This window comes from Saccostrea cucullata, unplaced genomic scaffold (genome assembly GCF_032062105.1).
Source record: "Saccostrea cucullata isolate Sc308-1 unplaced genomic scaffold, CSIRO_AGI_Scuc_v1 ctg9742, whole genome shotgun sequence".
Classification (NCBI taxonomy): domain Eukaryota; kingdom Metazoa; phylum Mollusca; class Bivalvia; order Ostreida; family Ostreidae; genus Saccostrea; species Saccostrea cuccullata.
The window spans coordinates 10,190-33,411 of NW_026928057.1; the positions used below are offsets into that span (position 1 = coordinate 10,190).

The window sequence follows — 23,222 nt, forward strand, 5'->3', positions numbered from 1 at the left end:
GAATAAGTTTTTAGAAAGTGATTGAGAAATTTTGACATTCTACATGAAAAATACCGGGTATTTCTTAAAAATTAATAATAGGAAAACATCAGTATTTATTATGTGTACGCGCTAGCTTTGCTAAATTGAATCAGATTTATTTTTAGACCGTGCTGTATTTAAGATACAGAATAGTTGGCAAATACAATACTGTATACAAGGCTAATGCAGAACGGAAAGTAGCTCCGCCCACCACAGTCCCGTTCTGTATTGCTAATACAGCTAGAACAGTAAACTTCAAAGAAAAACACCGCTATCGTGTCACAAGTATTGAAGGAAATTGAAGTCATTTGACATGGAAATCACTGATTTCTTACTGACGTGGACTCTCTGTTCTAGAAATTGTGACGGGCTGAGTATGTGAAGAGATCTTATGCCTTCTTATATCATAATAGGCACTCCCCATCTTAATTGTTGAAATATGTACCTCTACTATACTATAAACATAACATGTTTATAATATATTTTTAACAATTATGATGGGGAGTGCCTATGGTCGTTCTGTGCAATCAGTATATATGCATTTATAAAACCTTTGAATTTTTCTCTTACGCTTACTTTTTTTCAAAATGATCTAGAATATGCTATTGTTCGAATTTTCAATACCAAAATGTGGTGAGGCCAACCGGCATCTAAATGAAAAAATACTAAAATAAATAAATAAATAAATAAATGAAAAAAGGGGAGTTGTCCAAGAGATGTTGGACACATGTACGCCCCTCGCTCTTTATACGAGTTTGATGCCCCTTGTCCTTCTCCCCCGCATCTTACGTTTCTGCCAGTCCCTAATCGTGTTATCACTCTTTCTGGATGGTTTTATTTCTAAAGTCCCGAAATGTAGACCCAGGGCTGAGACACTCGTTTATCAATATTGAGCCTTGGAGTTGGATCCACCACAATATAGTAGTTAACTCTTCAATTTTGAAAACAACGAAAAGTGTAGGGTCGATTGTCCTCAGACTAGCACTTGTCACTTTGTATTGGTGAGACAAATTATAGAATTTCAGTAAGTCTGTGCGTGGTAAAATAACTTTTAAGTCAGAACAGCTAGCCAGAACATTTAAATAACATTTCTGTCCTAGCAGGCATAGAATCACCGATGATCTACGGTATTGTTACAACTTGAGAAACATGTTTGTAATACTATCCTGGTATTACAGGTCGATTACACGCAAGCTACTAAGAATGAGATCATGACAAAGAGCTGTGACTTCCTATAGTAAACATGACTGGACTTACGGCCACCTACTTCCTTTGAAGTCTGCTCCAAATGTTTACAGTATGAGGATTAATGAGAAAAGTTTGTCTAAATTCGCCAGCAGCGGGGCACCTGCTGACAAGGAGGGGTACCTGCTCAAGAAGGGTGAGCTCAACAAGGGCTACCAAAAAAGATACTTCGTTCTGAAGGGAAATCTACTTTTCTACTATGAGAAGCGATATGAAAAAGAACCCGTGGGTGTCATCATTTTGGAGGGTTGCACAATTGAACTGTCTGAAAATATTGATGGATTTGCATTTCAGATTGTTTTTCCAAAGACAGGTTGTAGGACCTATCACATGGCAGCTGATTCTCAGGAAGAAATGGAGGCCTGGATGAAAGTGTTGTCATGTGCTAGTTATGACTACATGAAGCTGATGGTATCAGAACTGAAGCAGCAGCTAGAGGAACTCAAGGAGAACAGTCAACAGCAACTATTGGAGAATGCTATGAGAGACAGTCACTTAGTCTCATCTAGTTATTCACCCGTGGAAGACAAGGATGAATCTCTTTCATTAAGCACGAGTCAAAGACGTGTCAGATTTAATCCTTTTAATGATCCAACTGCTCAAAGAAAAAGTGAAAGTAAACATTTATATGACTCGATTGATGAAGAACATGGCCAAGTTGTGAAGGGACCACCTAAAAAGTTTTTACAGTTGCATGAGGAATATGGACAACAAGTAAAGACACTAAGTGAATTATGGAGAGGAAGCTTCACTGAGAGACCAGCATCTGCCTTTGAACTTACCACGACTCATTCTTCATGCTAGCTGAAAATCTCAAAACAGTGTTGTCCTCTTTATAACGAATATCCAACAAATTATTTTTTATACATTATATGAACATATTTTGATAATTATTAAGTGTGCTTTAAGTCTGCTCTAATGTTTCTGTAGAAGTCCCCATTTTTTGATAATTAATATAGGGGATACATACTCTGATAGATACAGGTGCTTTTACAAATTTATGATTATCATTCGTTATAATTTTACTTAGTTTTCAATTCTCCAACATAACAACTTTATGATTTATTACTTTTATAAAATAATATAGCAGTTATTAAAATGACAATCAATTTTCAAAAGTAGAATTTGGTTTTAAGTATAAGTTCTTTTGTAAAACATGACCCAAATTTTATTCTCACTTGGGAATTTGACAAGTACACCCCTCCAAAAGTCTTTGTCATCTAAAATCAAGACATACTGTCTCTCTGACCCATTCAAGTGTTGTGCATTAGAATACATTTTGGCAAAAAGTTAGCCTGAAACCAAGAACTTTTCTATGTGCTTGTTTTAAATATGAAAAGTGCATTTTCAACCACAGTGGCATTTAACAAACCAATGTACCATATATGCATGTTTGTCTAAAAAGAAAATTCAAATGTACTTCAAGAAAAAAGTTGGAACATGTGATATCGCGAGTACCTCTCAGTTATTTAATTTACCACTGCTCTTTTACTACACCGGCACTTGGGGAATAGACACCTTCCCCATTTTCATTTTTTTTTTACGTTGGGATCAAAACACCTTTTTCCGAAGTGCACTATATGTTATCAAGAATGAAACCATTTTGTCACTACCCTATAATCCCTATTAACCACCCCTGCCCCTATCAGCGCCCCTCTAGGTCTTTTTCAATTGTCAGGTAATAATTAAGGGCCCCCTCTACAGTCATCTGTGATTAAAATCATCTAGAATTGTATCAAAAGTCTGCCAAAATTTGAAGAAACTGAAAATGAAACTTGTCTGTTATCCAATTTCTTGGTGGAAAATGAATCATTTAGCATAATTTTGGTGGATTATCATCACTTAAAGTAAAGTTGAACATTATTTTAGTGGTTCTTTCAATTTATTTTTTTTCAACAGATTTTTAAAGTTAAAATATGATATTAAATATTATAAAGAGAATATCAAAATAAATCTATTGCTTGTTACTAAGTACTAGATTATTAAATTTCTTTTAAGTATTTTTATGATACATTTACCATAAATAATTTTGACTTAATTCCATAATCATAATAAAGTATTGAAATTCTGTAAAGATTGATGACAAAATAATAGAATGAATGTGTTTTGAAGACAATAGGAAGATGCACATGTGATTTATAGAATATAAACAACACTGCAGATGTTACACCAAGTGCAAATAAATGTTTATTGTATATTGAATATGGGTACAAGTTAAAATGCAGTTAAAAGAGGTCATGATCTAAACACAAAATAAATGTATTCAATATTTATAGTATATTATATTAGTATATAAAACAGTTAATTTTATTTAACTTTTCATTATGACAATTGTGAGTATGATAGTAACTGAACAATTCTTGAATATTAACCATTCTTAAAATTTCCTTATATGCTTTTATGTTCTTTCAAAAGTTGCTTGAATATTTTCGAAGACTTTTTCTTAAAATCTCATTGTAGGGTTATTAATTGCTTTATTATCAATATTTCATCTGGTTGAGGAATTAAAAAGAACTTTTCAATATAAGCTGAAAAGTTAGATTTTTCAAGAATCATGCATTTATTCATAAAGGATTGATCATATTGTATGCTTTATACAATCAGACAAATTCATCTGAGAACAAGATGTGTTTGTGAAACACTATGCGCCCGGCGGCAACAAAGTTTGGAAAAGGCTATTTTTAGCATTAAGGTCACAGTCAAGGTCACACGGTCATTGACCTTGGTGTCATTTGAAAGAGGTTGATTAGTGGAATATGCATATCAAATATGAAGTCTCTATCTTTCATGGTTCAAAAGTTATGGTGAAGGTTAAAGTTCGAGACAAACAAACAAACAGACAGACAGACAGACAGGACAAAAACAATATATGCCCTGGATCTATCGATCTGGGCGCATAAAAAGGGTTAACTGAGAAGCTTATGTGGTCAACATGGTCTCAGGAAAACTGAGAAGGAAATACCGTAATTCTTGAAAAAAAAAATCTTTTCCAAAAAAATTTTTAAACAAGAGGACAGTCCTTCATTGACATTTTGTATGCTTATTAAATACATGTATTAAAACACTTTCAGAAAAAGTGCCCTGAAACTGCATTGAGTTAAATGAGCGTTTTGCTTATCTATAAGGGAGCTAATTATTTTCTTGCTATTTTCTTTGAGGATGATCGTCTTAGCTGGCCAACACTTTCGGCCCGCTCTTCTCACCATAAACGTTAATGGGGAACAGAACAGACGAAAAACCTTTGGCTAGCGAGATGAGGATGAGTCAAGTCGATTCTGTATACTTGATTCTAATTTTTGAATATTTTTAGCAATTTTTTGCGGTTGCTTTATTGTTTTTTAAATTTACCACTTTGAAGTCTTCACAGATTTTCTAACAATTTTCCATTTGATACGCTACCGTATTTAACAAAGGTATACACCAATTGTTCAACTGAACATTTTCTTTAAAATCTTTTAAAAATATGTAAGCTATTCAATATTGGACAAAAAACTTAAAGAGCCCAATTCAGTAATATTTCCTTCTTGTCAATTTTAAATACATGTACATTTTTACTTAAAAAAAAAAACAAATACACTTTTACGTGTTAAAAATTTCCATATCCTTGCTTATGCTTGAATCTGGAAAGAACCATTGATAGTCGACAAGGAGAACCAATTCCAAGACTGAATTATATTTATTATATGGACTATACTGAAAGACATGTGTATATTGACTACTGTATGAAAGACTTGTACATCGACTACTGAATTCATAGGCACTCCCCATCTTAATTGTTAAAAAAATATATATCTACTATACTATAAACAAAGTATAGTATATATATTTTTTTTAACAATTAAGATGGGGAGTGCCTATGGTTTTGTTTATAGTATAGTAGATGTATATTTTTTTAACAGTTAAGATGGGGAGTGCCTATGACTGAATTAATAACTACTTGTACATATATGTAGACTACTGCGCATATGCCACAGGCACCTGCCGTTACTAATTTTTCTTATTAAAAAAATATATCAGGTACCTTACAATACACGTGTATTATTAGGTATGGGGTATATTTTTAAAATAATACACGTGTATTATTAGGTAGGGGTATATTTTATTATTAAAAGAAAAAAATAAGACTTAAATTCTTTCCGGAAAATGTAGGTCAGATCCAGCATAGAAGCAAGCAAGGTAGTGTGCATCCTTACTCCTTAGAGGAATCGTCCTTGCAGGTTTGGTCAACATAGGGCTCATATAGTCACTAGAAAATGAGAACTGCACGAAAATCTTAAATCTGTTCACTTATCCGGAAAATGTAGGTCAGATCCAGCATCCGAGGCAGGTCTGATAGTATGCATCCATAAATTTATCAAGTTTGGTCAACAACTCAACATAGGGCTCATAGTTACTACCCACTTGGAACTGAGACCTGCACCAAAAACTTCAACATGTTCCAAAATATTAACATGGTTGGGACTTGTTATAAAGGATGTTGTATACTTCACAAACCAACACTGCCCATCCAAATGCTGTCCTTTTGATTCAAGGACTTTTTAACTCACCTGAGCCGAAGACTCAAGTGAGCTTTTCTGATCACATTTTGTCTGACTTCCGTCTGTCCGTCTATCTGTAAACTTTTCACATTTTCGACTTCTTCTCAAGAACCACGGAGCCAATTTCAACCAAACTTGCCACAAAGTATTCTTGGGTGACGGGGATTCAAAAAGTTTATTCCAAGGAGAGATAATTAATAATCTCGTGAAAAATCAGTGGCATCTTTTTAAAATTTTCTTCTCAAGAACCCCTAGGCCAGGAAAAATGAAATTTAAGTGGAAACTTCCTCAGGTAGTGAGTTTGTTCAAATCATGCATGACCCCCGGGGGTAGGACGGGGCCAAAATGGACGATCAAAGTTTTGCATATGAATATATAGGAAAAATCTTCTTGAGAACAGCGAAGCTATTATTGGTCATATTTATATAGAAGTATCCTCAGGTAATGTAGATTCAAGTTTGTTCCAATCATGACCCCGGGGGTAGCTAGGGTGGGGCCACAATGGACAATCAAAGTTTTAAACAGGAATATATATAGGAAAAATCTTTTAAAATCTTCTTCTCAAGAACAACAAAGCCATGATTGATCATATTTATATGGAAGTATCCTTAGGAGGTGTAGATTCAATTTGTTCCAGTCAGAGACTCTATTTAAATCATGACCCCTGGGGGTAGAGCAGCGAAAGTCACAATTAATGGATGATCAGAGTATACATGTATAGGGAAAATCTTTTAGATCTAAAATCTTTTTCTCAAGAACAACACAGCCATGATTGATAACAGATTTATATAATAAGGAAGCATTATCAAGTTAAAATATGATGCAAATTTGTTGATGTCCAATCTAATTAAAAATTAGATGTTAGATGCGCTCGCATACTCGCTGCACTAACATCTAACAACATCAAGGGTCACGTCAGAGGTCAAATTCCATCAACCAATCAAATCGTCGCCTGCAAAATCATCGTATATTGTAGCTGCAGATCTGTAGCATTATGGTTTTATATATGTATTTGTTTTTGACCATAACAGACAAATATATAAAACCATAACGCTACAGATCTGCAGCTACGTATATTGTTGAAGCAAATAAGTCTAGAGCTGTTCCAAATATGCGAGCGGATCTAACGTTTAATTTTAATTAGATTGGTTGAAGTCATGACCCCCGCGAGGATAGGGTGGGGCCACAGTGAACGATCAAGGTTTTACATAGGAATATATAGGGAAAATCTTTAAAAATTTTCTTCTGGGGAACGGCAAAACTTTCATTGGTCATGTTTATGTTTTATGGAAGCATCCTCAGATATAATGTAGATGCAGAATTTATTTTTAAATCATGCATGGCCTAGGGGGATAGAATGGGGCCACAATATAAGTTCAATATTATAGGGAAAAAAAGCCACAGAACTTTAGTCAAAAAATATGTAACCATCCTTAAGTAGTGTAGCTTCAAGTTTGCATAGATTTTAATTTCTTCAAAAAATCATACCCCCTCCCTTTGGGTTGTGCCCAATGCATTTACTGAATTATTTTTGCTTAATTGTTCCTAGCCACAGTGCTCAGGTGAGCAATGTGACCCATGGGCCTCTTTTTTCTTTTTTAAAAATATCTTTCAAACTAGTTCAAGTTCTATAAATATTTTACGGACAAATAATTTAAGATATCGGTTTTTTTTAACAGCGAGGGACATTTTGTCAGAAAAAAAAAACACACAAAAATCCCCCTCCCGTAAAAAAAAAGAAATACTTGAAGAAAAATAGGGCCAAAAAAGTTTGCATACAAAGCTGGCAGCAAAACGCTTTTCTCGGATTCAGATGAAAGCGGTGAATGTCTCTTTTCCATCCCCGGTAAGTTTAGGTGAATGTTTTTACTTTGCTGATGATAACTCTTGAAGTGTCGCTGTTTATGCTGTAAAACGAAGCCTCTAGATTTAAATATTAAATTATAAATAGTGAAATCTTCATCAAAAATGCATTTTCAAAACAAAAAAAAAATCAATAAAAAAAAATACAATATATATAATGCCCAAGCAAGTGTTTTGGACATATATGTATATTTGAAAATAGCTAAGCATATATTTTTTGTGATTTTTAAAAACAAAAATTGTTTGTTTATTTTCTATGGAATGCCATATGCGACAGCCAACTGCTTACTGCCAACTGCTGACTGCTTACTGCCAACTGTCAGCTGCTTACTGCCAACTGCCACACATATTTGAATAAATCTTATTTTTATATTGATATTTATGTAAATTGAAAAAAAGGCGCGGATCTATAGGACATTCTTTCCAAGAGGGTCACTCTGGTTCTTCAATACCTTCATGTGTATGACATTTTTCATACCAACTTAACACAAATCCACATTTTCGATTGGGGAAAGGGGGGGGGGGGGGTTCTAAGGTCCCTTTGAGTTGATTTATTTTATACATTAAATAACTTTTAGTTGAATGGAGTAAATGGGACACTTTCATAAAATTTCTAAACTTCTAAAAAATAAGCTAATAGATGAATTTTCATATTTCGCATAAGTATTGTATAGTTGCAATTTTGCGTTAGATAACTATAGTGCAAATTTTTGTTTTGTTTTAGAACTATAAAAATAATGGAAACGGAAATTTATTTTCAAAACATCTTTCTCTGCGAAACGACAAATCTTTTTTTATTATTATTATTCTCTCTTCAAAGGTTTTGTTGTCTCCGGGGGAGGGGGAGGGGCTTCTTTAAAGATTAAAAGCAGAAAATGGTCATTTTATTACCTATTTCAAATAGGAAAACAAATAAAAAAGACAAACAATGTACTTTATCAACCGCATATATTGAATATTACATAAGATAAAACATATTGGTCATTTTATTCTATTCAATTTTACCACAGTGACCCCCCTGGAAAACATGTCCTGGATCCGTGCTTTTTTTTTCCTTTTTTTGTGAAAATTCATTATCAATATAAATATAAAATTTATTCAAATATGTGTAGCAGTTGGCAGTAAGCAGCTGACAGTTGGCAGTAAGCAGTCAGCAGTTGGCAGTAAGCAGTTGGCTGTCGTATATGGCATTCCATAATTTTCTGAATATATTGAACTTTTATAAAATTTCTGTTAGATTTTTTAAATTATTATTAAATTTTTTTTTTTAGAATTCAATTATTTCACAGTTGTATTCTCAATCTGACATTGCTCACTCAATGATGTCAATGTCGGCAATGAGAGACGAAATACATAAGCATAAATAGCATATTCTTTTCTTTATTTTTAAGAACAGGATGTTGGAAATTAATTCAAATGGAAAACAAAGGAATGTTTAGTTTTAGATAGATTCATTTTCGTTTCGGAGTGAATTTACGATATGCAATCGGGCTCGGAAATCTTTTATTTCCAGAAGAACAGAGGGCGCTGTAAAATTTTTAAAATCATGGCGCATATTTCGAAAAAAGAAGAATAACAACTTGGAAATGTTACGTTTTGCCTGAAATTAATTTTTATTTATGATAGTGTAAAGTGTGTAATAAACGTTCAAGGTAAGAAAAATGCATGGAGTATATATCAGCGATGAACGTAGATTGTAAAGATGTGCACGGATTTTATGACAAATTGACAATAGGGTACACAAATATTCAATTTCAAGTTTGTTTTTACAGATAAGTCGTTGGCTTGCATATGCTTTTTCTCATGAGAACATTTCTTATATAAAAAAAAATTAAAAGAATTTTTTTTATTTTAAAAGAATGTCAGGCGGAGGACAGGAGACTATTGAGAAGCGGATTGAGGTGTTGGACAACTTGCTGGCAGGATCTGTTTTGACCGATGACGTTATAACTTCACTGACCACAAGAGATGGACTTCTAGACGCCTTAATGGTGTTATATGAAGAATGCAGTCATGATTATCTCGTTAAAAAGAACAAGCATGTGTCGGCCTTTGTTAGAAAATGTAGGAATGCTTTTGTCAAAATGAAATTTATTCCTTTTTTTATTCAATATGAAAAATTGAAAATAATTATTCCAGTTTTCATATTTTACTCTTCTCTGGGGGTCTTCCTAGATTTTTCTTTCATATTTACTTTTGTAAGTTAATGAAGGGACTGTTGATTTGACAACTTTTTGAATAGAAATTTCACATAATCTTTTTTAATATTATTCTAACTACCCAAATCATCCATTCCAATAACAGTATTCATTTTATCATTTTAATTTTCTAACATTAGATGCTTCTACTATTGCGGAGTTGAAGAAGTTAAGGATCAGTATGAGTGATTTTGAAGTGAAAGATGTTATTGGCAGAGGACATTTTGGTGAAGTACAAGTTGTGAGGGAGAAAGCAACAGGGACGGTGTATGCTTTAAAAACTTTACACAAGCATGAAACTCTAGCACAGCACGAGGTAAGCTCTTGTTCCTCTACAAGTGCAGCCTATGATATTAATGTATACATATTAGTTTTTCAAACATATTTTTTATGCAAGTTTAAACCAAACTTGCAGATACTAGAAGAAAAGAATTTAAATGATTTTTTTAGATCACTTTTATGATAGATATATATGCACTGAAGGACATTTATAGAGTAGTAAATACTAAATCAAACGCTTCATCTCTAATATTTATGATTTTTTTTTTATAGATATCTTTTTTTGAGGAGGAGCGAGATATAATGGCTCTGTCTGGCAGTCCCTGGATCACTAAACTTCACTACGCTTTCCAGGACTCCCTCAATCTGTACCTGGTGATGGAGTTTCATGCTGGGGGAGACCTTTTGTCCCTCCTTTCAAGGTTTTGATCCCAACAATATCTTTGTCTTACCTGTAATTTCAACACATAAATGTACATGATATGTACATACTGCTTCAAAAACATAAAAGTATTTTCCATTAGACTTAACTTTGTATAAAACCTTGGTAAATTTAAAGAAGCAGAAATAAGGCCATTTGTGTGGAAGTATTTTATAAGCAATTTTATTTTTTAGATATGATGACATCTTTGAGGAATCTATGGCAAGATTTTACATAGCTGAGATGACTTTGGCAATCCATGCTTTACACTGTATGGGATATGTGCACAGGTAATGTAAATAGCCATATGAAACTTCTTTCCATTCTTTTGAAGCATTGATTGTATTTCTGAGCATTATAGATATATTTATTTTTGTTATCTTTTGTAAAATTTTATCTACAATATCATTTATTGGACTGTATATGTTTATTGCTTTTTTTGTCTGACTTCAACCTTAGACATTAATTTCGAAGTATATGAAAACAAGACTTCGTTTAGAAAAAGATATTTTAGAAACTTGTAACACATCTTTATGGAACTGCACAAATATATACATCACTCTAAAAATTTTACACCACAAGTATTAGCAGCAGTATATTTACATGAGCATATAGGATCATTATTCTATCCAGTAGAAATTGATTGATATGATATAACTGTTTTATATGCATTTCAGAGACATAAAACCAGAAAACATTTTGATAGATGTCCATGGTCATGTTAAGCTAGCTGACTTTGGTTCTGCTGCTAAACTGTCACCGGACATGCTGGTAAGTGATTTCAAACTTCTGGGATTGAAATGCTAAATTTACATACCTGGAAATGTTTTGAGAGTTTCTTATATTTCCCACAGGTGTCCTTCCGAATGCCGGTAGGAACCCCCGACTATGTGTCCCCAGAGCTTCTGACATCCATCAACAACAAACAGATTGTCAGTAATTACGGGGTGGAGGTCGACTGGTGGTCAATGGGGATCTGTATGTTTGAGATGTTATATGGGAAAACACCATTCACAGACGAGAATGGCTCACTCATCAACACTTACTCCAGAATCATGAACTTTAAGGTTATTCAATTTAATGAAAACAGCAATGCCTATCAATTAATTTAGCACTTCATAAAAAATTAGCATGTTTACAAATCTGTGTAGGATTTTCACACCAATAACATTCAGAACTAAAAACATTCCTTACCTTATAATTTACATTTATACATGTTGAAAACCAACAAAAATATAAAATTTGAATTTATCACTGTTTTGTTATATTAGCACTACCATCTCTAGCCCACTGTGATTTCACATGTGAATTTCTCTGTGTATATTCACATTTTTGTACACAAAAATTGAAATCAAATCAGTTTTATAGGGACAAATTATTTAAAAAAAAAAAAGAACAAATGTAAATGTTTAAATAATGTACAGACTATTGATTGTATTGTTTTTCTTTCCAGAAATGTTTAAGTTTTCCTGACTCCAGCAAAGTTTCAGAGCCAGCTATAAGTCTGATTAAAGGCCTTCTTGCTGACAAATCCAGTAGACTGATGTATGAGGGAATAGTAGCTCATTCTTTTTTCTCAGATCTGGACATGGACAATATCAAACAAGGTTTCCATAATTACTGCTCAATCTTACACATATTATACACATGAATACTTCTGAAAATATTTTTTGATAAAAATCTTTTTCTTGTAAATTTTAGTGAAACCCCCATTTGTTCCACACCTGTCTAGCCTAGATGACACTTCAAACTTCGAGGAGTTTGAGAAAAGACGTTATCAGCCATCTTTTGATGACTACAACACAAGCAAAGAGTTTTCTGGGAAGGATTTACCTTTTGTTGGATTCACATATGTTAGACAACAAAAGAGGTACGAACCCAGAAGTCATGAATTGCATTTGTTTACAAAGGTTTAAATATTGAAGGTTTTGGGTGGATTTTTCTTGAAAATGATTGTCCAGATAAAAAGGATAATCTGTGATGATTTTTTTAGTGAGCAAGAAGACAAGGACTTAGATTCCCTACAGGAAAGTGACACATCATCGGAGGAGTCTGTAGAATGTCAAAATTTGGAGGTCAAATTGACTGTGAAAATTAACGAGCTGCAGAGTAAGAACCAACAGCTGGAGGAGTCCGAGTGTTCTATAAGGTCAGAGGTCGAGCGCCTCCAGCTGAGGAGCCAGGAGAAGGAGGAGGAGGTGCGGAGGATAGCCGCGGAGAGGGAGTGTATGGAGAGGGAGCTACAGGACGCGTTACTGCAAAAGAAGGTGATTTTAATTGAATATTGCTGGCCATGATGGTTTTACTTTCTCTGCTTTTTTATGTTCATCATGTGAAACTGATGTCCAGCCACCTTTGAAAATTGCAAACACTAATTTTAACTGTATTTTATTGAGAAATCACATATCAATAGTAATTTATTAAGAATGAAGTGTATGTAGCATATGAAAACCAAATGTGGTACAATAGTTCTATGTGATACATGGGCTAATATATGCATTAAGATACCCTGCCTGGTTTAAAAATGGCATTTATACAAACTATGCATGATTATTTTCCTTCTGGATTTTTTTATAGACAAAAAATAAAATTAATAAGAATGTTAGTGTTAGCGCATTTATATATTTTGTAACTTTGCAGGTATATGCTGCTCAGCTTGATAAAGCCACAGCCGAGAAAGAACAGCTGGAGCTACATGCCATGAAGAACTTCAATGAAATCCTGGAAATGAGGAAGGAAGCTCAAGCTATTGAAGAAGAAATTCTAAGGTAAGGAGGGATTTCTTGTTAAATGTGACACAATATTTGCACTGTACTTGATAAACAGTAACTTCTTAGCAGTATGATATGCACATGTAATAACATTTATTACTTTTCAAAAATTAAAACAATAAATGACACTGGTGAAATAATTTTTGAAACTACCAATTAAATGGTCTATGTGCTATTTTTTTTTTAGCATTAACATTTCTATATGAAATAAATGTAGGTGTCAAGTGGATGAATTGCAAGAAGTAGCCACAGAGCTGGAACGAGAGAAAGAAAATCTGCTTCGTAAGGTTGCACAGCGAGACAAACAGATCGATTCATACAAAGAACAGGTCACGGCCAGTCATAAACAGATAGCAGAGCTCAACAACAGACTCGCCAAGGTGAGTACACCAATACATGATCAGAAAGCAGAGCTCAAAAACAGACTGGGTAGCCAAAAAAGATGTAAAACCAATCTAAAGCAGCTGACTTAGTTTAAGTAAAGACTCTCAAAAGTACACCTGTAAATAAATATTCACAAGGGCTTCTAAGCAAAAAGACGGTAAAGTGGGGAAATATTTTTGATTAACCCGAACACTCGGAAAACAAAAGGTAAAATCAAGTCTGTCTCAGTATCTTTCTTTTGTTTTGGAAGATGAATATTTCTGCTTTAGGCCAGACGTAAATCCCGGGGGGATCAGAAGAGGGACCTGGCATTGTTAGAGACTCAGTCCAATGCCTGGAGGGAACAAATCACAGAGAAAACTTCAGAAATTCAGGTGAAGGATAAGAGGATACAGGTCTGTATGTCATTGTCAAACTTGTCTATAAAATATATAATAAAGTGCTGTAATAACTTTATCCACAGGTACATGTACATGTATGTCAGCATGGGGTGCATCATTTACAGATACTGGAACATGTAATTTATGTCATTCTGTGATACTTCTGCTTATCTATTTTCAGGAGTTGGAGGATATGATGGAGGCATATGAGCAGCAGGAAAAAGATTTCATGGAACGAGAACAGGTTTTACTGAACAAACTTCAGTCAGCCCCATCAAAGGAAAAAGTGGTAGGCACATGTACCAATATACATGTATGTTACATATATAAATGTCAGTTTAATGTCTTTACAATAATTTCATTTATATCTACAATATAATACTCAGTAATTAGACTAAGAGCATAGCCATTGCAATAATTTCTGTATTGTTTCACTAGGATATTAAAGTCATGCTTACTACAAGTAAATCGCCTGGTAAGAAGGAGATTGAGAGCAAAATAAAGAAAATACAGGTATGGAATTTAGGAAAAACATTCTGATTTATGTGTATTGACTTTCCTCTTTGTATTTATCTGAGCTACTGTCCTTGTAACCCTGTTGTAGGAGCTTGAGGATTTACTGGAGAAGTACGAGGCCGACTCTAACGCCTGGCAAGAGGAGGAGGACCAGTATAAAGAAATCATAGAGGTAAGTCTCAGCTTTATTGAAGTACATGTAACTCAGGATATATGAACTTCACTCAATCACAAGAGGTCAAATTTTGATACGGTAAAATTTAAAATAGTTTGATTTTAACCACAAAGTACTTGGATTCTGATTACAGTAAAACACGTTTAGTACGAACACGGATATAGCAAATTCACGGATATAGAGAAGTTGTTCTAAGTTCCCCGGCAAAATTCTTAACAAATCCTTGTAAAATTTTACGGTTATAACGAACTCTGATATAACGAATTTACGGATATAGCGAACTGATTTGGAGTCCCATTGAGGTTAAGGGCTATTCCAGAAAAAAATGTATGGGAGGGTTGGACGGCACTTCATATATTTTTGTATGGGTAATGGGGACTGGAGCAATTAAATTTGCATGGGTGGTTGTCCTCATCCGATATATTTTTAGATGGGTGGTTGCACTTACCCTCACAAATAATCAACTACAAAGAACTTCCTTCCTTTCATTTTGTATAAGCCAGTAAATATTGATATTTATTTAAAATTAAAAAAAAAACGTCCGAAACAGTTGAGAAGTGTGTTTACATTGAAAGTGAAAGTAGAATCGAACAAACCGGAAACAAGAGCAGATAATTATAAAAGCACATGGTGTAATGACAGTGGAGGATTGGGACACGATTTCTTTGTGTTCTTGTGTTCTTTGTTGCTTCCAGCTCAAGTTTCATTCCAGCAATTTATTCAAACGTGATTACATTGGTAAATTATTAAATGATATTAGAAACAAATAGAGAGATCGTTCGATTAAAACCGAAATTAGAAAAAAAACCGTATCTGATAATAAACATTTTAGAGCATGACTATGGAGTTTGCAAGTCAAGTATTTTACTTTAAACCAAATGCGGTGTAAAATAATGTTTATATATAACAGGGTTTGTAGCAATATACATGTATTAGGTCAATACATACATATACCAATCCTTAACCTGTTGAGTGTTACCTCAAATTTTTTTAACCCGGCCATAACATACAAATGAATCAAAAAATATATATATATTTCAGAAACAAGTGCCTGCACCATTGTTAGATTGGATTGAGACTTTGTATTTTTTTTCACATCCCACTAAATAGGCCCTATTAACTGTAACAAAAAAGAAACCTAGCTATAGCAGGAACGTATAACAAAAGAACTTTTTACTAAAAAAAAATTAGTGGATTGTAAAATCCTACAAAACTTTTGTTTCTGTTAAAATTCTGTTAAAACTTTTGTTTCTTTTCAAAAAAGATTAAAACTATTTTCAAAGTAATGAAAAAATGAAAGTTTTGTGCATAATATTTAAATTTGCATCATATTTATTTTTTTTTCTTTTTAAATGAGTCCATTGTTTGGATGCACCCCAAAAGTGAACACTCATATCAAGTTGCATAAAGTGCAAATGCTTGAAAAAAGTACCAGTACATAAAATTTTATTATACATAACTTAAAACACAATTCTTTAAAAAAGTTTATTAAATTTAGATGGGTGGTTGTATTAAGAGCATTTTTAATTTGATGGGCGGTGGGGTAGAAAGCATTTAAAAATGTATGGGTGGTGGGGTAAAAATAAAAGTGCCTTCCAACCCCCCCATACATTTTTTTCTGGAATAGCCCTAAATATAATGAAATTTACATCTTTTATAACACACTTTCAAAGATCTCAAAATTTGATAGGTTGAACTGGCTTTATTTTCTTTTAGCTTTTGTATATAAAATTCAATTAATAACAAAACCTTAGTTATCTAAGTATGTTTTGTAATATTTGCTTCACTAACATGTTTGGTAGTAATACTTGAGGGAAAACATGCATATTACGAATTCGCTATATATGGTTATACGAATTTGTTATACAGATATAACGAATTACGGATATAGCGAATTAAATTCACTGGTCCCCAGGACTTCGCTATAACCGAGTTTTACTGTATATACATTTCCTTTGTTACAGAATTTGAGTGGAGAGGTTGCAGCCCTGAAACACCAGTCCCGTCTCTCTGTTCAGTCCAAAGAAAACCTACTCGAGCAGATCAAATTGCACCAAGAAGAAATAGGAAAACAGAAACAAAAAATCAAGGTCAAGCAAAAGACTGTCATTCGTCATAGAAAGAGATTTAATTGAAATGTTTAATCATGCTGATCACGTTCTTCATTTCATAAAAATTAGGGATCATGATATAAAATAGAAAATTTAATTGTTCTATGTTTTAACTTGCAGGATTTACAGATCCATGTCAGTTCTTATTTGGAAGGACAGAAAAAAGACTCCAAGGAAAGCTCTTTGGAGAAACATGTGAAGGTAGTGCACTGATAATTACTATTGAATCAAGCAAATTTTTCTCATTGCATTTTACTGTTACCTTTTTTGTGAAAAGAAGTTAGCCAAAGATGATATTCCATAAGTATAAAAATTTGGATGATGTAACAATTCAGGAAGAGATATTGACTTTGAGTGATGATATCCTATAAGAGTAGAGTTTCAATGAGGTGGAAATGTTTTGTAAGGCCACACCAATTTGTAACATAGTTTTTCGGATTTTCAAAAATAAAAAGAGAGGCGAGCGAGCGAAAATATTTTACAAATATTTATTTTTTTTATTTTAGGTTTCAAAATTATGAGGCGAGCGAATATAATTAATATTAGTGGCAAAAAATTCTAAGTTCTTCTGTTTTTTCTATTATTTTTTCAGGGGTGTGCAGTCTATGCGAAAGTCACCGGACCGTCGGTTTTTACCGGTAAAATTTAGGTCGGGTCGGTAAAAAAAATCAGTTTACAGGACCGAATGTCCGGTAAAAAATAAGGCCAAATAAATCTAAATTAAGAGGTAAACATGGTCCAATTCCCCACAAATGTCCTTTATTTGACCAATTTAGCAGTAATACCTGATTAATTTTTATATATTACAACCCTGTCATGATCGTTTTTATTCTAATTCGAATTTCCTCTGTCAAGGGTTAGAGATCTTTAGATAGCTCATACGTAGATTTGGTTGGGAAAATATTTAGATAGCTCATACGTAGATTTAGTTGGGAATTTTTTTCAAATGATCATCAAACTTGAGTAACCATAATGAGTTGTTTCAGGAAAAATAAATATGCATTGAAAGTGCATATTAAATTTAAGAATTTTTTTTGATACAGTGTATGTTGTACAAGTCAAATATGAAGGAAAAAAATACATGCAATTGTATAGATACCTTTAACAAAGGAAAATTATAAATAGTTAACATGTCCATTTCACTCTGAATTCATTTAACAATAAGGTTAAATTTCACAGTGAGAATTAACCCCATCCCACCATCCTCTCAATCTCAGTATCATAATGATGTATGGATTTAAAGGAAAAAAAGTCGGTCTGGTAAAAAATTGTTTGGTCTGGTAAAAATTTTATTTTTACCAGACATTTTGTCTGGTAACAATTTTCAACTTTCGCGTAGACTGGGTGTGCAATTGAGAAAAAATCAAGTACTTTCCCACAGGCTAGTGGCAACTTTCAAGTTACTAGCCCCAAGTTAAAAGTTACTAACCCAATCAAAGGGGCAAAAGTTAAAATAAATACTAATGTTGAGAAAAAATTAATTGCTGAAAAAGTCAGGGTACTGGGGTCATTCTTTTTAAAATTAAAGTTTAAAGTTCTCACTATCAATATTAGTCATGCATAAATTATTATGAATTAAAATTAATTTAAATTATCTTCCCTTTTTCCTGATCATTGCACTAGCTCATTTAGAATAAAATTAAATTCATTTTGTTTTCATCTTAAATCATTAAATACACTGGAAATATATTTTATGTGAGTCACAAAACACTTATCTTTCAGTTGATTGGGTGATCGTAAATAATTTAATGAGATATCTGCATGTGGAATAGAGGAAATTCGGGTTAGGAAAAACGATCGTTTTTGGAAGTAAATAAGTCAGATAGAACTACAAAACAGATAAGATTATGGAAATTTATTGACAATAGGAGCATGTTGTCTGGAAAATTTTAACTGGTTGGGAATTTCATAACAAAAAGAAGTGAAAATACCGATTGTGCTTTTTTGTCATGTTGTGTAGTTAAATTATTTAGTAGCCTGACGGGCTACCTCCTTGCAAAAAACAACTAGCCCGATCCCCAAAAATGGTAGCCCCGGGCGTCGGAAGATGCTAATTGCTCACCCCTGGTACATAAGAACAGTTACAAGGGCATCTTGCAAAACTTCACAGACTGTTTCGAAGTACAAACAAACTAAATCCCGCGCTTCTGTCATACAAAGTCTTTTATGCATTTTGTGTGAAAAGTCGAGAAAAAAAATTGTATTCGGATATTTTTGGAAGCGCGCACGAATTTTATTTTTATAATATTATAATTTGGATTTGTTAAAAATAGAGGCAGCGAATCCGACGAACTATATTAGAAATTGGTATGGCCTAAAGTGAAGTAGGAAAGGTCTTCCTCTATTTACTATAAACCAACTGTTATTCGCGTGCGAGAAATAATTGCAAATTCCGCGATGAACTTTAACTCATGATAGTGATCACATTGAACCAATCATTTTGCTTAGTATTTGTAGGAAACGCTTTCTTAGTGCGAAAATTAATTGTCGCTGGTTGATTTCAAAATGACAAATCACGAATAATAATTGACGCCAATGATAGTTGGTTTACAGTATATTTATTGTTCAAAATTAATTCATATATGAATGTGTTTTTTCCCTAGGAGTTAGAGATAGAAGTCGAGATGTTAAGAGATGATAAGAGGAAGATGATGAAGGACAAACTCTCTGTCCAGACTGAACTGGATGATTATAAATGTAAACAAATGGACAACGAAAGGGTAGGTCTTGTTTTGTTTACATTTATGTTCAGACAGTGTATTTATTAATTTGTTTTTTTGAATTTCATTTAATACTGTATAAGCTGCAATGTTTCAAATAAAAATATTTGTAATACTTTTCTTAAAGTATATAAATCCCCCTCCAAACTCCTACTCTTGCTGTTGTCAGTTACTAGTTTTGTGTTGTCTGCCTTTTGACTTTGACTTTTGCATAGATATTAACTCAATTTTTATTAATGTCTTCTGTTGAGTGCATGAAATTGACTTAATTTTTTTTAATGATTTATTTTTCTGATGCTAGTTTTCTTTCCTTTGCTTTTATTCTTGTAGAAATTCATATACAAATCCTATTCTTTGAAATTTCTGTATGAATGTTGTACCTACCCTCCTTAAGCAATCTATTTTAACATTTACTGATTTTCTTGCATAACAGCTAGCCTTTCTTTCTCTGCTTGTAGTTCACTATAGTGCATGGGTGTGTGCTTTCATCCCTTCTTTCTCACTATGTTTGATAATAGGTGAATGATCAAATTATACAGAAAATCAACCGCCTGACTGCCAAGCTGGAGCGGGTCGAACGGCAGCTATCAGCCAGCAGGGATCGGGAAATTCAAGTCAGACTTAAGTCCAGGGAAACTCAAGAAATCAGGTAAGGGATCAGAAAATCCCATCCCTAAAGAGAGGGATCTGGGGTCTTAGGAAACCATTGAATGTTGAACGCTATGAAAAATCTTTTTCAGACACAAGTACAATGTACATGTACATGCAGAATTTATCTAAGGTAAAATTTAAAGGAAAATGTTTGTACTTTAATTTTAGGGAAAAGTTGCAGGAGGAGAATTTAAAGGCTGAGAAAAAAGAAAATGAAGAACTAAAGAACAAACTTACTGCTGTGAATGTAGAAATGGAAAAGCTTAGACTTACACCATCAAGAGACAATGAGGTAAAAGACCTCAGAAATACCTTGGAAAACAACAACCAAAAACTACTCCAACTACAGCAGAAGGTTGATAAACTGACCAGTGAAAAGTTTGACTCCCTGAAGGAAATCCGTGAACTGAAAGAGGAGAAAGAAAGACTGGAGGAAGCTGTGACGACCATGAAGAAAGAGCTGGAGAAAGTGGAAAAGGACCTGACAGAAATCACAGGGCTCAAGGAGGAAAACCTGACACTGAAGGATGAAAATGACCAGCTCAAGTCCAGGCTGACAGACCTAGAGAGCGAGAAGCAGGCGTCGGAGAGGAGACTGAGGAAGGAGTGTGAGGCGGTGAATGTGAAGCTTCAGAGTGTAGAACAGGAGCTAGAGGAACAGAAAATTCTGTCTGCCAAACGCTGGAACAAGATAGAGGACGCCGAGGATTTACGACAGGAAAACAAACTCCTACAGAGCAAAGGGGAGATGCAGAAAAAGAGGACAGAGGAACTAGAAATTAAGGTGGATGGAATATTGTTTATCTCTATTGAATGATTTATGGTTTGAGTTTCTAACCTGAACATTTGTATCAGTGTGTATTTGTCATAAATATCGAAATATGCTTGTAGATCAAGGACTTGGAAGGTCAAGTGGCTGATGGGAAGAGAAAGCTGGAAAAATTGACTGTTGTCAGTCAGGAACTTGATACATTGAAGTTAGCCAGGAGGTCATCAGAGGTCAAGATTCAGGAACTGCAGCGGGAACTAGCAGAGAACCAGCAAAAAGCCTCCCATAACAAAAAGGATGTTCAGCATCTCGAGGAAAAACTTTACAAGGTAAGGGAAAATAACAAGAATATGTTTATCTTGTACAGAGAAATTAAGATTGTTCATGTATATTTATACTCTATGTATCAGTTGATCTACAAAGACAGTGAGAATGGATACTTAAATTCTGTGATATTGATGTAAAATACTGCTGTTGATATATTATCAAGGAAAAAGAACAGACAAATGACAACATCTCAGAGCTGAAGAAGGAGCTACAAGAATCCAATCTGGCCTTGAGTGAGGCTCGCTCCTTGGTGTCCGCCATGCAAAGACAGGAACAGAGTATGAGAGACAAGTTTAACCAGGAGATACGAGATCTGAAGATGAAGCTGCACAAAGCCCAGGGCTCTCTTCATCTGGAACATGACATGAACACAGTTCTGATGGAGAGACAAAACCTGCAACTAAAGCAAAAGGTCTATAACAATAAAATCCTTCAGAAATGAAAATTTCAACATTTACAATTGATACAGCATGTACATATTAATTAGATTCTATGGTCAGGTAATCATAGTTGCCAACTCACCCAGTTTCATTGGGTCATACCCGATTTTTTGACCCTTAACCCGATTATTTTTTATTACCTGGTGGGTCATGCTTTTCACCCAATTTTTGTCAAACAAATGGAAAATTCATTATGACCAGATTTTTTACATTCCAAATCTGGTCATGACCTGATTTTACATGTTAGAGGTTGGCAAGTATGCAGGTAATAATTTTTTGTGCAGAAGTCAGAAAATAGATATTATTTTCTGATTTTGTAATAGGAAATGGAGGAAAGGATAGGGAACCTGCTGAAGGAGAAGGGAACAGCAGTGTTAGAAAAACAAAACATGGAGGAGAAACTAATGCACACCCAGCAGCAATGTGAACTGGAGAAAAAGGTCATTTACTTGTAAAAGACAGTTATAAATCTTTGGACTTTTTTAACCATCTGGTATTGAGAAAGTACATGAATCTTTGAATCTAGACTAGTGTTTTAGCATGTAGCTCATTCATTGCAGTTCTGTATTAAGTTATGAACACACTGAATATGTACGTACATGTACCAATGTTAACCTCCAAATTTACAGAAAGCAGATGTTCTGAAGGGAGTGGTGACTGACCTTGAGGACCAAATCAAAGACTATGAGACCCTGATAGAGGAGTACGAGAAACAGCAGGCCGACTGGGATGACATCAAGTAAGGGGTCGATACTGTCTTATGTAGTAAGTGTTCTCAGTTCAGGTGTTAAGTTAGTAGAAATGCTGTACATTTAATCTTCTTGTAGGAAAAAGTTTGAGTCAGCAGTGGATGAGAGGGAGATGGAGATAGAAGGAACAAGTCAGAAGCTGCAGGAACTTCAACAGGCCAAGTAAGAGTTTAGTCATTTAAATGAATGGAATATTGGATGAACTAAATTTCTTATTATTAAAAGGGATGCATAACAAAACAACATTTTTTTACAGACAAATTGCCAGTGAGAAGCTGAATCAAATGAAGAAGGAATCACAATCTGAGAAGGCTTCTCTGAAATCTGAAATTGAGGCTCTGAAAGTGAAGGAATGGGAATCCCAGAAAGAAGTGGACAGGTGGAGGTTACAGGTAACATATAACAAGTAGTGTCTACTGGTAGAGGTTAAAGGTAATTTTTTTAAGGTACCAGTGAATGGTTAACTTGATTTGATACAGATGGCATTAAATGTCCATTTTATGAATTTCATTGTAGGTGACAGAATTGGAGAGCAAGATGTCAAAATTCCAGGTCATGTTGGAATCCCAGACCAAAAATATGGATGCTGACAGTGAGGAAAAGTACAGACTTAAAGAGGAGGTAAGTCAGCCAGCTCACAAAAGTACAGACTTAAGCAGGATGA

The 23,222-nt window shown here is 34.0% G+C and overlaps 2 protein-coding genes across 2 annotated transcripts; both read left to right on the forward strand.

Annotated features, from left to right (window-relative positions):
- Window positions 1-964: 964 nt before the first annotated feature.
- Window positions 965-3,212, forward strand: LOC134276280 (sesquipedalian-1-like). Its single transcript, XM_062758535.1, has one exon. It carries the CDS (start codon window positions 1,321-1,323, stop codon window positions 2,068-2,070), a length of 750 nt encoding a protein of 249 aa, XP_062614519.1. The 5' UTR covers window positions 965-1,320; the 3' UTR covers window positions 2,071-3,212.
- A 4,306-nt stretch (window positions 3,213-7,518) lies between these two features.
- On the forward strand, window positions 7,519-23,179 carry LOC134276281 (citron rho-interacting kinase-like; the record flags this gene model as incomplete). The annotated part of the gene is made up of 28 exons (XM_062758536.1): window positions 7,519-7,650; window positions 9,526-9,731; window positions 10,006-10,181; window positions 10,418-10,566; window positions 10,760-10,855; window positions 11,243-11,336; window positions 11,420-11,632; window positions 12,019-12,172; window positions 12,267-12,435; window positions 12,559-12,832; window positions 13,206-13,333; window positions 13,554-13,716; window positions 13,990-14,115; window positions 14,282-14,389; window positions 14,539-14,613; window positions 14,705-14,788; window positions 16,756-16,881; window positions 17,023-17,103; window positions 19,506-19,622; window positions 20,141-20,271; window positions 20,442-21,057; window positions 21,165-21,371; window positions 21,533-21,781; window positions 22,133-22,249; window positions 22,439-22,548; window positions 22,637-22,720; window positions 22,815-22,950; window positions 23,075-23,179. Coding segments are annotated over exons 1-28 (4,314 nt in total), but the record flags the coding sequence as incomplete, so codon positions are not given.
- Between the last annotated feature and the right edge of the window lie 43 nt (window positions 23,180-23,222).

What these genes read in the sequence shown, in the direction of transcription:
- LOC134276280 (XM_062758535.1), top strand. Translation starts at nt 1,321, where the DNA reads ATGAGGATTAATGAGAAAAGTTTGTCTAAATTCGCCAGCAGCGGGGCA.